Below are 14922 nucleotides of genomic sequence, written 5' to 3' on the forward strand. Positions count from 1 at the left end.
GTCATTTCCTTTGGGATGTCTCTGATTGTGAAAGTTTTGCAGTAACTAAAAACAAATGATGCAACCTACTTGAAACTGTCACTGTAACCTTTGCCCTAAACTCAGAATAGAAACCAAGGTATCAATCTTATCCTATCAAAGCAGGATAAGATTGAAACATTACTGCTAACTTAGCTGTAGACTAGTTCCAGCTAGTCTTGGGTGAGCCCTCTTTGCACTGATTAAAAAGTTTTAGATGTGAAAAGCCTCTTATCTCCATGAGAAATAGCATTTTAAATATTTTTATTGGGTTCATAAAAAGTCGTAGAGGACACCACCCAAGATTAAGTCGGTCAAGACATGAACGTCTGGAAAATGTATTGAGCTAAAAAGTTATTGTCTTTGGTTATTCTCTGCGAGCACCAGTACAGACATTGTTGACTTATGTTTACAGTTACAGATGAATAGCACCAGTTTTGTCATTTATATTTTGGTCTTGTTCACTTAAAAACCCTGTAGAGATACAGTAAGCGCCCTTCAGCTCTCTAATCACAGCCAGTTGAATATCGGTGTGGATCACTGTATGGATAGTCTTAATCTTTGCTTGATTTGTGACTCATAATTACAGCATGGTGGGTCTGGGTGGCATCGGAAACACCAGGCACTCCCTTCCCCTCTCAGTGGTGGTGTACAGTATTCACATCTGTTATATACAGACTTGGAGACGTGGGGCTTTTGCAGAACAGATTTGGTGATTCATAGATTCCCTTGTGTTGTTAAGATCATTGTGGAAAGAACTAAACTTTACTGAAATAGTGAAACTTAATTACGTTGTTGTGGTGCCTGTGACTTGATAGTATCCAGAGGACCTGCTTTGTATTACGTAGGGGTGTAATGTATTAATACGAAGGTTTTATTTAAGTAAGTTTAGCATTGCAGTCATATAAAAGGATCAAATCAATGCAGCAGAGCCAGAGATATCTTCTTCTTTATTCCACACATTTTCATTCTTGTCGAAACTTAGCACCTGACCTACATTACCAACAATACAACTTTAAGTGTGGAGCAGTTTGAGGATTTGGGTGTGTTACGCTAGGATCACCTCATGTAGCTTGGAGCCTCTAGCCTCAAGCACAGATGATGAGCGGCTTTACAGAGGTCTGGCAGGATCCCCTCTTTTTAACTCCACACCTCCAGATTTTTTTTTTTCTCTTTTTCAGAGTCTTTAGCCCCAACTGACTCTGACTGACCTTGACTCAAGTGAGATCACCTGATCAGACTTCACACAGCTCCCTCTGGGTCCACAAAAGGGCTTTATAAAAATCGGCGGAGCTCCCCTTTTGAGCTAGACCCCACTGATAATGTTTTGAGTGGTGAATTGTATGAACTGGTGTGCCTGCTTGTCAGCTGGACAGGGTTTGGTGTGAGGATTGAGACAGAAGCAGCTTATTTAGTCTCCCTGGCTGTTTTCTGTGTGAAAACTGTTTATTTATTCTACTGAACTGAATCATAATCACTGTGAATCCAGTGAGACCACAACCTGTGTTCCCTATTCAGAGACAAACAATTACAGCCACTATAAGTGGGTAAGGTGAGTGTTTTGGTTATTTATTTTTTTTGGGTGGGGTATGACTTTGATGTGGCTTCTTGACAATCCCTAAGGGCTTGGCAAAACCTCAGCTGATTATTTCTGGGTGTCTTGTGGAGACATGTCCTGGTTTTTGTGGAGTGCTGCACGTGCCTGACCTTTAAACAGACATGCTTATTATACTGGTACTTTGCTGGGAGAAAATGCAAATATAGTGTTTTTTTATATTCAAAATAAGTATTATGCTTTTTTTCAATCAGTAAGGCTGCATCTACTATTTCTTTCAGACCCCAGATTATTGTTGTCAGGTTTTTCCTGTAGTTTGTGTCCCGGGCTGTGCTTGACCGAGCTACATGTTTTGAGTGAGTGCAGGTGTCCTGAAGCCAGCACCTTTAACTCTGAAGTGGTTTGACACATTTTTGCTTCTAACCAAAGAAGATGAGGAGGAATTTGAACATATCTGTGCAGTTGCAGTCTGTAAGTTGTGCGCTGCTGCATCACATTCCTATGCTGTGAAGTAAATGCAGCATGCATGAGTAAAAATTTAGTTTTAAATTAATGCTTTTTAACTCTGCAACAAGGTTATTCGTTCACATTTTTCCTTTAAAGGAACACAGTTAAAAGAACAGACACAGTTCACAGTTTGTGCACAATTTGTGTAATTAATTCTCTGCAAATGTCATACATAAAAATTATGGGTTTTGAATGAATGGAGACTCAGTATTGAATCACCTTAATTAGTTTTAGTTGGGACATTGCGACATGTTGCAGGTTCTTGTTTAAGAGGTATTTGAGTACAGTACAGTAGCTCTGTGCATCATATTGTTGAAGGGAGTTTGCTGACTGTGTTGAGTAACACATGGCAGAGGTGTGAGTGGGAGAGCTCACACTATTCAGATAGTAGCAAAGCTTTGTCAGTTGCTGGGCTTCCTTTAGGCCTGGTGTGTATTGCACAATGCGGACATCTTTCAGCATTAGATTTTACAGTTAAAAAACAGTATCTCCAGCATTGCATGATGAAATTATTTTTGAACACATTTTTGACAGCTTGATTGACCAGGGCTTTATTCTGTACTGTGCAGCTTGTGCACTGCAGTGTCACCATAATCAGACTCTGTATCCATCTATCAAGGAGGTTTGTGTGCTTTTGAATGGTATTGTAAGTGTGTGCTGCAGCCTCAAGCAGTGAGGAGACGGCTTTTGAACTGCACAGCTGTGGTTTCTCTGAGTGCTGTAATTTCCTGTTTTCTGATGACACTTAATGTACTGAAATCCCAGCTGATTGCACTGTTGATTCACAATAAAATGGGTGGGTGTGTGTACATTTGTTTTGGTACTGTTTTTCTATTTTTCATTGTTCGCTAGTCCACTGTTGCATTTACTCTGCAGCTACCACTCTTTTTACGCTATAGCCACATGCCCAGTGCATGGTACAGCTTGATTTGACGCGACTTAACTGGTATCATCTCTGTCAAGGTTCCAAGTGAGCTGAGCCGATGCTAAACAGTATGCACCAGTGATAAGTTGCATGACACAAATCGTCCTGGACGTACCTGACGGTTTAAAATAGCCAAGCTGCCATCGATAGTGACTGCAGTTTTTTAAAATTCACTCAAAAATGTCTGTCAATAGACAATGGTCTGGTGTTGTGGTCTAAGTGCAGATGTGTCAAGAACACTGTCCCTTTATGTCCTCTGTCATTAGAGAAATGTAGGTGAACAATGAACTTGTTCAATCTGGCAGTAAATGTACAGTGTAGGTTTCAGTTTCCTGAATAAAGGCTGCAGCTTCTCAAGACCAAAGGACCCGTGTGTGTGTGTGTGTGTGTGTGGATGTATAGTATAATGCCACAATGACCGTCAACTCCGCCTATTTGGAGGGAGCACTATCTGCAGTGAAAAAACAAAGCAGAAGTACCAAACCTAAGTAAAGTTGAACCGAGCTGTACTGTGAAGTGGAAATACAAAAAAAAAAAAAAAATTCTGTCTGCCTCTGTTTCTCTTTGTTCATCTCTCATATTGGGGTGAAACAGGTGTTACGATAAACTGTGGTAAAATTGATTTGATGATTAGTATTACCATTTCAAATTTTGATTCTCATTAAAACCATGTTAGATTATTGTGCTTACCAACCAAATTTATCTGCAGTGTCCCAGATGCAGGTGCAGCAAGCAATATATGTTTGTTTTGTGGTGCTGAAAACGCCGACATCACAGAGGACATGATGCCATTTCAAGGTTTTCAGTGTAAAACTTGGTGAATGATTCCAGTGTGCGTATATCAGTACTTTTTGAAAACTTTCAGCACATTTTAACAAAACTGATAATTTTGGTCACTATAATTGTGATGTGAAATTCTTCTTATTTCATCTTAAGCTCGTATAAAGCACTTTGAGATACATTCTTAGTAATTACAAATGTAACAGTATTTACATGTGCATTTACCTACAACATTGCGTGTTGCTGTTCTCACGAGTAAAACAACAGTATCCACTCTTAGCCTGCAACTCTCAGAATTTTCACTGAGCTTCTCTGAAGCTTCTTTATACAATGATGATTTTTTTGTGCCGCTATTCAGTATCTTAAGGTATGATACATTTTGAAACGAGCAAAAAAATTTCAAGGCTAAAAAAACCCCCCAAAAAACAAAAATCCATAAACGAACATCAACAGCTGATATTTGCATTCAATTTTTTGTTTACACACTATTCAAGAACTCAACAAAGCGATCACAAAGAGAGGATGACTTAGTAAGTTGCATTTATTACAGAGTAAACTTTGTAACCTGTGACCTTTGTAAAACATTAGCATGAACTGGCAAAACTCCATCGTCTTTTCTCTATAACTGCTTCTTACTGTTCAGGGTCAAGGTGGGCCGGAGCAAGTTTTCACAACTTGAGCCCACAAGCGCGAGAGAGCTATCAAAAACATAGCCGAGCATGAAAGTAAAACTATACAAGAAGTGAAACAAACATTGTATGGTCTATATTTAGTCATGGTTACTTACTAAATAAAATGTACCACTAGATGAAACTTGCAACAACACTCAGGTTGTGGTCACTTGCAGATTTCATCTGCTGCTGAATGAAAATAAGCCGTTAATGATGAACAGTTAATTGTGGAACTGGCGCGATCAGATCAAGAATAGAGGTTTGATTGCGACTGACTGGAGAGTTAGTGCCACCAGATGTTGATGTCAATGATTAAATCATAATCAGTGTTGGGTGACATTACTTTTAAAAGTAACTTGTTATATTGCAAGATTAATGCCATTACAAAGTAACTGATTACAAAAGCTACTGTGTGATTCCTGGTGCATGTTGGTTATATTGACCTGACAATCTGACAGTGAGGCATATTACACAGCTGAAAACAATAAAAAATGGGTTCATATGGTGTGCAATGTTTCGACATGCAGCTAATGAACCAGTCAGCTTCTCAAAACACGTGCTTACATGCAAACTATAAAAACCCGGTGGCACACAAATGTGTGGTAGTGGCCTTCGCTTTGTCTTTGTTATTGGTAGAAACTCTGACTAAGCCCCCTTAAAGTTCATCAAAGTTGGACTCGAAGAAGAAAGGACGCAATTCGTGCATATGTGACCTTCCCCTAAAAGTGTACAGGCTTTTCAAAACCCAACTAATATTTTCTGCAGTTTACTCTTTTATAACACCGGAGACGTTTTTCAAAACAGCTGTTGGATAGTTGGTTTTTCTGACGAGACTTCCAGACCTAAAAAGTTTCTCTACAGGCACACTAGCCTGGATGGAGTTGGATTATTGATGTGAAGAAAGTTTTAATCATGGGGATTTTATTCAGTACATCCTGACTTTACTTATGAAACTTGCAATTTCAGTGTCCACAGAGACCTGTTGTGTCTGTCCTCTGCTTCCAATTAAAACAGTCACCCTCAGAGTCTCCTCCAGAGACGGGTGCAGGTGGTGAAAATGCAGTTAAATTGTAACCATAATGAACTGCCTATAAATGACTGAAATAATTTTGTGTCGAGAAAAACTTGAAAGAGAAGTTAATATCCAACATGCTTTTGCACCCCCACACAAGTGGGTGAGCTGGTGGTATTGTCTGTTGCTTCAAGTTTAAAAAACAGTGGGATGTAAGCCCCCCATGAGTCTGATGTTGAAAAGATTTGGGCCAAGGGGGGATTCGGGCACCCTGTTTGAAGCATACTGACGCCTCAACCCTCCTCCATACCTTATCCTCTAGAAGGATGAAGACATCTCTCAGGAGTCAGCTTAGGTCTAATTTAGTGTTTCCTCAGAGTGGGTTTGCTCTAATTAATTTCATAATGAGCCTCTTTGATGTGGAGTTAAATAAAACACTGAGGGGACACACCTCCGCAGCATCCGGCCTCCACCGAGCTACTGTGAAGGAGTGCTGTTAGGGAAAGTGACATCGGTGGCAACCTGTTGAAGGACGCGGGGCCAGCCAATCCACTGATTCCCCTGCTGATTCTCCAGCTGCTCTCCTTCCTCTCATCCCCTCCCTCAGTCAATGGCCTCCATCTAGGCAGGGTATTTTTAGTGAGCTGCCCGCTCCCCTGAAAGCCAGTAACCTCCTTTCTAACAGTCCGTCAACTCACACATACACAAGCTGCCCCTGCACAACGAGCTGTGCCACGACCTCTTTATTCTGATTTTTGTTTGGTATCTCGCAGCTTTTTGTTGTTCTTAATTAGGCCGTTTGCATCAAATACGAGGAAATGAAATCCTGTTATTAAGAAGTGACATCTATAATTCAGTTGGAACAAAATCATAGCAGCGATTCTGTGAAAAGATATTTTTTTGTGAGCTGTGGTTGTTGCTGAGAAGCATTCCAAGCCTTCCTGGTAGTAAAAGCTGCCACTGATTTATTCTTTCATTTTGCATGTCAAATTAGGTGGTTATGATTTGGAAAAAGGACCCATTCTTCTTATCGTGCCTCGTTCAGTTCTCTGAAGGGTAATTCTGACAAAGTCACCGGGCTTTTTTGATATTTTGAATACAGAGTGTGAGTGTGGCACCGCCCGTGTGTGGTCGGTTCAGCTACTTCTGCATCACCCACATCAAAACTTTAAAGCTGCTATAATCATGATGTGATGATTTCATTACCGAATCATTAATGTACCGTAGTGTAGGCCAGTTCATCTGTGCAGCATGGCAGTATTTTATTAAATATGGCATTTTGACACATTTTGCCTTTAACAAATATTGTGCCATGAGGTTTTATTTTCAATAATAAAAATCAAAGGAAGAATCTGTGATTCTCACAGTATAACTTACAGGCCCTCATATCACACTTGACATCACATAGTCTGTCTTTTTAAAGTGAAAAATGTAAAGTTCAGTTGTCAGGGTAAAAAAAACCCTGTGTTGTATAATGTTAATAAATTTCCTTGAATTCAGATCTATTGATCTTCAAGAGCATATCAAGACTTGATAGTCTAAGTTTAAATTGAGAAATTGAATTGAATTCTGACCTTAAAATCAAAAGTCAAATCAAATAATAGATTTGGAGAATTGTCACACATGTACTATATTGCAATTTTGATTAAATTAATTGTTCAGAATAGTGGACATGCATTCATCTGGTGGACACAAACACAACTCCTAATCCTGCTTACGCTGCTAACTCCTGCGAAAGTGATGCTAATGAATGTGCTGGTTGTGTAAATGGACAACATCTTCAACATATAAACCAGGTGCTAATATGTCACAGCTTGTTGTGCTGCCCCCATGTGGCCAAAAATATCAGTGGGATGCAGGTTTAAGCATTTGGGACTGGGCTCAGATAAATACTATAATTGTCCTTTATCAGAAATATTTGTCTTTTTGCTAATGAACCACACTGCAGCTGAAATGGGAAGGATGTCAGGGCGATGAGTTGAAGATGACTGGGTTGACTTTTAAGAACTTGACATTTAAGTGTTGTGAAATCACAGCTTTTTGGAACTAAAAGAAGTACTCTTTCAGCTCATAACAAAAACGTAACTGCTGACGTATCTGACTGTCTTATGCATGTTTGTACCTGGTTCTGTCCATCATAATGATGATGATGATGATGATTTGCTGCATGGGTTATCTGGACTGTAAAGGCTTATTCCAGCACTTTAGTACTGCATTTAAGAAACTTGTGGGACTTGCTGTACAGGAGACGGATTTTAAAAAATGATCGATACAATGGATTCTACACGTCCCGTAAATGCCCACATATTTCCAATTCTGCACTCCCAGTTTACAAGGCAATCTCCTCCAGGGCGGCACAAGACATTATACAACTGTTTTCTAAGGATGAGTAGTACTCTTAGTGAGCAGTGAACAGATCATCAGATATAAAATCAGCGAACTTAATGAATTTCCATGATGTATACATAAACATGCTTAAATTTCCTCCTCCTTGTTGCTGTGCCTGTGTAGTGTTGAGTTTTGGCAAACAGTTTCAGCCTTCAGCTGCTACCATTCAGAAATATCTTCAGCCCACATCATTTAAACCCGCGTGTCAGGCACTCCACTTAAAAGCCTCCACCTCGTGCTGCTCACATATGTTACATTTTGAGATGCCCTTGATGGAAATAAGGTTGTTCTATATTCAGTAATGATTTGCTTCAGAGCGAGGTCAACTTATATGTGTGTCAGAGATGGAAAGAGACGACCACATTAGACCCATACTGTACCGTGGTGTTTAAGTTGTACCTAAAATGCAGCTTTATATCTGTGGTAGACCTCTATGTGTCTGGTATCAGTGCCAGGTGTAACCAAGCAACCATTGCTTTTTTAAGACTCCTCATCTCCACGCTTCTTCTTTTCAATTATGGAGGTTGCGTGCTGCAAAGTTTTTTTTTTTCTTCTTTTTAAACTGCATTTCTCTTACCCCGTGTCGGTCTGGCCTGAGAAAGTGAGAGCTGGGAACGCTCGCTGGGAATGGAGGAATAGCAGGATGATTGAGAAGCATGACGCAAAATCAGAGCCAGCAGAGTCGGGAGGACGGACAAACCAAGAGAAAATGAAAATAATAATAATGTTATAGTTGAAATTGAGGCCAAAGGGAAACAGTGTGAGAATTACTCCAAAATATGAAGAGTGGGTAGAGAAGAAGGAAACTCATGTGGTGGCCATGTGTTCCCAGCAGATCGCCACAGGGGTCTTTAACGGGATAGGCCCTGACGTCATTTCCTCACCAGCCTCGATTTAAACGGTCTGCTGTAATACCAAGACGGGGTGGGGAATGCTGCTGCTCCTTAGACAAGGAATGCCTCGCTGAGGAGCCACAAGGGGAGGAACAGTGTGTGGACTTCAGGTCATGACCTCTCGAGGCTTTGTGGCGGCCTGAAGGTAGTGACCTCTGCACAACTTGTAGAGCTTCGTGTGTCTGTTTTAGTCCAGCTGAACCACACACACACACACACAGTTATACCACATTTAAAGCAAGAGAGAGCCTTGATCACTTGTACATTTGAAGGAAATTGAAAGCATTTAGAGTACAGACCACATGCTGATGGCGCTCTTAGTAGTATGTCGTAACATTTATCTGGAGGTAACTTCTCAAAACATACGCACGCAAGTTTTGATTCAGCACTTCTTTCTTCTGATTATAGAGATGTCACCACACATTACACTGGAATTTATTTTCTGCAACACAGTCCTAATTAGAGAAGATAGCATGTTGCTTTCTGTTGCAGACTTACTTTGTGGTTTAGGTTAGAGTCACTTCACACAAATCATTTCTCACATACACATCTGGTGTTTAGTCATACAGATACTTTTTCTTGCTTGGAAACTTATGTTTAAGCTGTAGAAACTTGTTCTAATAAAACTTGATCACAGGGGCGTCTAGTGTAAGCTGGGCGGTTTGACCTAAAATTTAGAGTTAGCAGCACAGACGGTAACATTATATATCATGGTATATTTGTTTTTCTTAAAATTTCAATATAAATGCCTTTGAAGGGATAAAGCACTGGAATGACAACTGCATGGCAGTTATTACTGTACTTTTAACGGTATAACTAGGACATATTTCACATGGTATACAGGTATTTTGAGAAATTTAACGTGCAAAACAGGAATGATAAAAGAAAAAATAGGAATATTTTTCACAGGTGTATCAAGTATTACCACTCCTTATAACCACTGTTGTCTGACATGATTTGCAGATTATTATTTTCTGCTTGTTGTCTGACTTTTCAGACCCAAACCATGTCCATATAATGAAAGATGCACCGGTCTTTATACCAACCTCTCCTCTTGGTTGTGTGTACCGTCGTGAATTGTTCAGAATTTGTTTTTATAGTGCCATTAACAAATCTATCTCTAGGTGCTTTTCAAATAGAGCAGGTCTAGACCATAGTCTTTATAAAGCCAGTAGTTTCCAATAAGTGCAAGCAGTGAGGTGACTGTGGCGAGAAAATATTTGTTACAAACAAGCTAACACCAAAATTGTTTGTCTAGATCAAGGTCAGTGTTAGCCGGCATGTAACTGCTGTTGTGACTGGCTCACATGGTTTGGGGTCGACACACTGGTGGTGAAGCACACAGAGCAGAGGAGAGAGAGACACACGACCGACAGTAATGTTAAATGACTCTGAGCTGAGATGTAACAAGTGCACATAAATTGGGTAAATAACATTAATAAAATTGTTGTTTCTTTCAGGTGGGATGGGGGTTCTGTTGGTGAGATAATGGCAGGGAAAACAGTGGTCTTTGACCTTAAACTACCTGCATTGCTCGACAGTTTTAGGGATAAATATTTTGTGATTTGGGTTGAATGGACCCTTTAAGATACATGTGGGCATATCCATTCAAAAGTGTTGACTGTTACAGCTTTGGTAATTTGAAATATCTGTCAAATGTCATCCACATTGTAGAATTTGAGATTGTACTTCTACTCAGTACGGCACATTTTGGCAAGCATTGCTCAGCTCCGGTGCTTTGCATTTTATTTGTTAAATTCAAAGATTGGGCATTTGCAATCTGCAAATGTCTTGTCACAAGGCAGTCACTCAGTGCCCAAATAAAGTGTTTTGTTGTTGTCCTTGAGAAAAGAAGAGCTGATAAGCTGAATGTTATAATGCTTTATTGTCAGATCACACTGAAAAGGGAGAGATGCATATTGTCATACTGAAAGTTCCATTTCTGTCCGGTATTTAAAATTGTCATGCAAATGCAATGCAAGTGACAAGAAGATCAAGAGTGCAAAGACCCTTAAGATTTACCTTTTGAATGGCTGCCATTTTAAATAGATTTCCACTAAAAACCAAAGCAGAGTCTCTTCGTTCCCCACGCTGTCTCAAAAGTAGGCCATCGACTGAGAAAACAGAGGCACGGGTAAAGAAGAGAGAGGAGGTGGAGAGAACTAAGTGAGTGGAAGAGCCGGTGGAGGAAGAGGAGGTGTACGTGGAGGAGAGGCTGGGGAGGGTACGGGTTTATTTTTACCTCTCTGCCAGTATAGCCCCACTTTCTAATTAACTGCAAATTAACTTCTGATAAGCTGAGGGCGGGTGGCAAAGTGCCGCGGCTACAGATATAGCCTCGGTTCCCTCCCGTTATTAGCCCACTTTCTCTGCAGGGCCGAGGCCTCCGAGGGCCTCCCGGTCCTCCTCGGAGCCACCCTGGCAAGGCCAACATCTGTTCCCTGGAACCAACGCATCAGAGATGGGTCAGCCTAAATTTGAGCACTCTAGAAATCTCTGAAAACGGCCAAGCTGCTGTAGCTGTTTTATTTCCAGCCTCTGCTCCATGTCGAGTTGATCTAGGACACTGAGATGAGACACTTTAAGACTTGTTTGTTAAACTATCAACAGGATGGTTTTATTGCCTCATTACCATAGTCACCCCTTCGTGAAGCTGGTGTTTGCTGCGTTGTTTCATGCAAAGAACCTGGAGGGAGACTTTTGACAGAATAGTCTTTGCCTGAGATACACCTTAAACCTCTGAAACTGCAGGAAGCTCTGCTAACAGTAGTCCTGGGAGAAACAACCGATGGAAAGAGCTAAAAATAACTGGATGATTCGTCAAAGGCTGCCATTTTATTGGATTGTACTATCTCTGGGATCCCACACTTCAGTATCTAAACTTCAGACACACACAGAAACATTTTTCAATGTGGTTTTGGTGCAGTATTTTGCCAATAAGCCACCAACTCAAGCATGCACTGCCTGATGACACACACGGCGAACAGTAAAACAGTCTGCCTACCGGTCTGACCCGTCAGTGCAAACGTCTGACTGTATGTGGCCCTTTGCAGTACCAGGTTGGTCAGGTGGCAACTCTCTGGTTTGAGCTTTTCTGTTCCTCTGTCTGCCCGTCTCGCTCTCTTTTTCTCTTCCTCCATCCATGTGACTAATGACAAGGTCCAGTGCTTATGTCCTTATATAGACCTATGCTCTGTCTGATCTGGCTCAGGCTGGGATGATGGTGCACGCACACACACACACACACACAACACACACTTGCTCAGTCTTAAGACATTTAGGTGCCCCTGGAAACATCAGCATATATCAGGCAAGAGCTCTCTTAATCTGTTAGTATGTATCTGTGGAAAGTAAAGACGTCCTACCTTGATGATAAAGGAGTAGTTCATTTTGGGAAGTACATTTATTCGCTTTCTCTCTGAGAGTTTAGGCAGGTACAGTGAACAGGATTCGGCTGTGACGACTGATTGGATCAAGTTGGACCTGGTCTGTTTCAGTCTGGGTCAGTTGGTGTTGACATTTAGGCAGATAAAATCATACTGTGTGATATGCGAAGTTATAAGGATTGTTACAAAAATGTTTGATATTTGTGATTGACATCAATGACCGATGACGTCCCTTCTGTGCCGTTTCAGGGAGTCATACTGGTGAATAAACAGCTTTACCTGAAGTTACCTTTGTTTGACAAAGTTCACTCACCTCCACCTCCCTCAGGCTATACAGTCATACATGCCTTCTTATCCAGGATCTCACCCAAACTCTGCACTTCTTTCCTCCTTTTTTGGTCTTTTCAGTGCAAATGTCAGTGCGTATAAATAGTGCAAGCTGCTGCTTTCTGTCCACATTTGTTTTGGTGCAGTTGGCATTCTCGCTGGATTTGCTGGTCGTCTGCCGCCAAAACTCAAGTGGCTACTGACCAGTTGATCAGTGTGTTTTTACTCAGTCATACGGTTCACAGTCAGGTGGGAGTCGTGACTGTCAAAGCCTAAAAACATCTCGGCAAGTTGGTGGAAACTATCTATTCATACTAGACTTAAGGTTGGTCCTGAGCCTAAAATGAGAAGATTGATGCCACTGTCATGACTGGGTGTTAACTTCAGAGCAAGAGCAGAGAAGGGCCGGTTAGCTTAGCATGAAGACTGGAAGCAGGGAGAAACAGCTAACCCAGTTATGTGCTACCAGCACCGATGATTCACTAATTAATAGTCGCATCTTTGATTAATCTGTACATAAATGGAAATACAGCTGTAAACGTTTTGCACAGCTGTGCTGGGTGGAGGGAAAAACAGTTGTTCTTCAAGAAAGAGTTAGAATTTGTGAATCCCTTCTAAACCACAAATTGTTGTTGTTTGAGAACTTTTTGAATACAGGTTAGACAAACAGATTCAGGAAGATTGTTGAACTTTGGACAAAGCCAGGCTAGTTGTTCCCCCTGCTTCTATTCATGATACTTAAGACCAGTCCTCTTTTTAAAATTAGTATACCACAGTATACGGTAACTTTTTAAACTTTGGTTGTCCAGGTTCCACGATCAAACTTTTTTTTCATAGCACTGATGTCTATGACATTGTTAAACTCTCAAGTCTTGAGTTGTAAAAATGAACAGATCGTTGGTTTTGCGGCCTGACAGCTGTCATTTATTTTGAATGAAATTAAAAAAAAAAAAAGTTCTTTAAAAACATTGTACATATGGTATCATGTGTGATATAATAGCCAGTAAGGCTGGATACAAGTGGGGTGAGTGGGAGGTTTCTGCCTTTGATTTCAGTTTTGATAATATTTAGCTCATGTTGATCAGTTCAATTTAATATTGAAATTGTAACACTCCTAATATTGCACTTAGCCATATTGTAATTTAATAATATTTATATGGTCATGTAGGCAGGAGTATGATCACTTATGCTTCAGATCATTTTTTATCTAAAGAGGCGGTTGTGACCCTAAAAATTCTAATCTTCCAGCACCATAATTTTAAGTCAATGAAAAATAGCAGTAGTACAAATAGTCTTAGAAGTAAAACCTTTTCCTCTGAAAGCATATTGTGTGTGACCACATTGAGATTAAGCAAAATTTCACAGTGAACGCTATTTTCAAAATTTAATTAATATTTGAATAAAACATTAATAGATAGTAAAACATTTATAGATAGAGTTACCGTGGCGACAAGGTATCTGATGTGCTTTGTGCCCTGATGGCATCCAAAGATACTGCACCTACCACTGTAATATATCAGGGCTTTGTTACAGAAACCAACAGAGCCTGCAGATCCCTTGTGTATTCTTATTATAGACCAGTCTTGTTAGGACAAACTCTCCAACACACACATACACACAAACACACAGAGCGGTTCATCAGACCTAGTTATCGACATAGGGAGATCTCTCCTTAAATGGTAGACTGCCCAGGGCTCTGTGTCTGTTTCCACTGCACAAACCAAATGAAGTCTAGGTCTGGGAATAGCCTTTTAAAGTGGAGGAGAGGGAGGGAGAGAATGACAGATACAGGCAGAGCAAACGAAGGTGAGAAAAAGAAAGACGGCGAGAGGCTCGGCGTTGCCCTGGAGAACACGATTCGTGACCTTGAGAGAAAAACACTGTAATGTGAGGACGGCGACGAACTTCCTGTTGTTAGATGCACAAACATGTTGTAGATATATTTGAGAGATGTCTCTGACTCATAAACTACCGTGTAAAATTGCTTTTTTTACCAAAGTAGCCTGGTGATAGTGATAGTACTTTCATTTTCCATACTCTCCCTTTAATATGCACACTTTGAACAACACTGAATCATCTGTGATTACATCAGAAAATACAATTATTAATGAGGTTACTAACATCTTGTCTGTTTTTTTCTCTTTCCAGCCTGAAAATCTACAGAAAACATGGCTGAGGGAGTTTTACCAGGTAAGTGTTAAGTATCCAGCCTCATACATGTAGTCATGTTAGTCTAATAAGAAACATATTACTGTTTGGGGTCAAAATAATTATTCAATAAATGGTGATTATAGCTTATAAGATGTTGTAAATTGTCTAAATACACTAAAAGTTATTATTTCTTTGATTTGACAGAAAGTAATTAACATTACATAAAATTACAGCGTTTACCATCGCAAGATATTTTATTGAAATTGTCTTCTACTCATTTTTTTCATCCTTTCTTTATTTGCTGCAGTA

The 14922-nt window shown here is 40.2% G+C and overlaps 1 protein-coding gene across 2 annotated transcripts in view; it reads left to right on the forward strand.

Moving 5' to 3' along the window:
- The window catches only part of inpp5a (inositol polyphosphate-5-phosphatase A), a 169951-nt gene that overhangs the window by 32721 nt on the left and 122308 nt on the right, over window positions 1-14922 (forward strand). For both annotated transcript variants that reach the window (XM_084735789.1, XM_084735790.1), the window contains exon 2: window positions 14611-14652. In XM_084735789.1, the coding sequence (XP_084591915.1) occupies window positions 14611-14652 (42 nt within the window). The remainder of the gene's footprint in view (window positions 1-14610; window positions 14653-14922) is intronic.

This window comes from Lutjanus erythropterus, chromosome 14, assembly GCF_056507025.1.
Source record: "Lutjanus erythropterus isolate fLutEry1 chromosome 14, fLutEry1.hap2, whole genome shotgun sequence".
NCBI lineage: Eukaryota > Metazoa > Chordata > Actinopteri > Lutjaniformes > Lutjanidae > Lutjanus > Lutjanus erythropterus.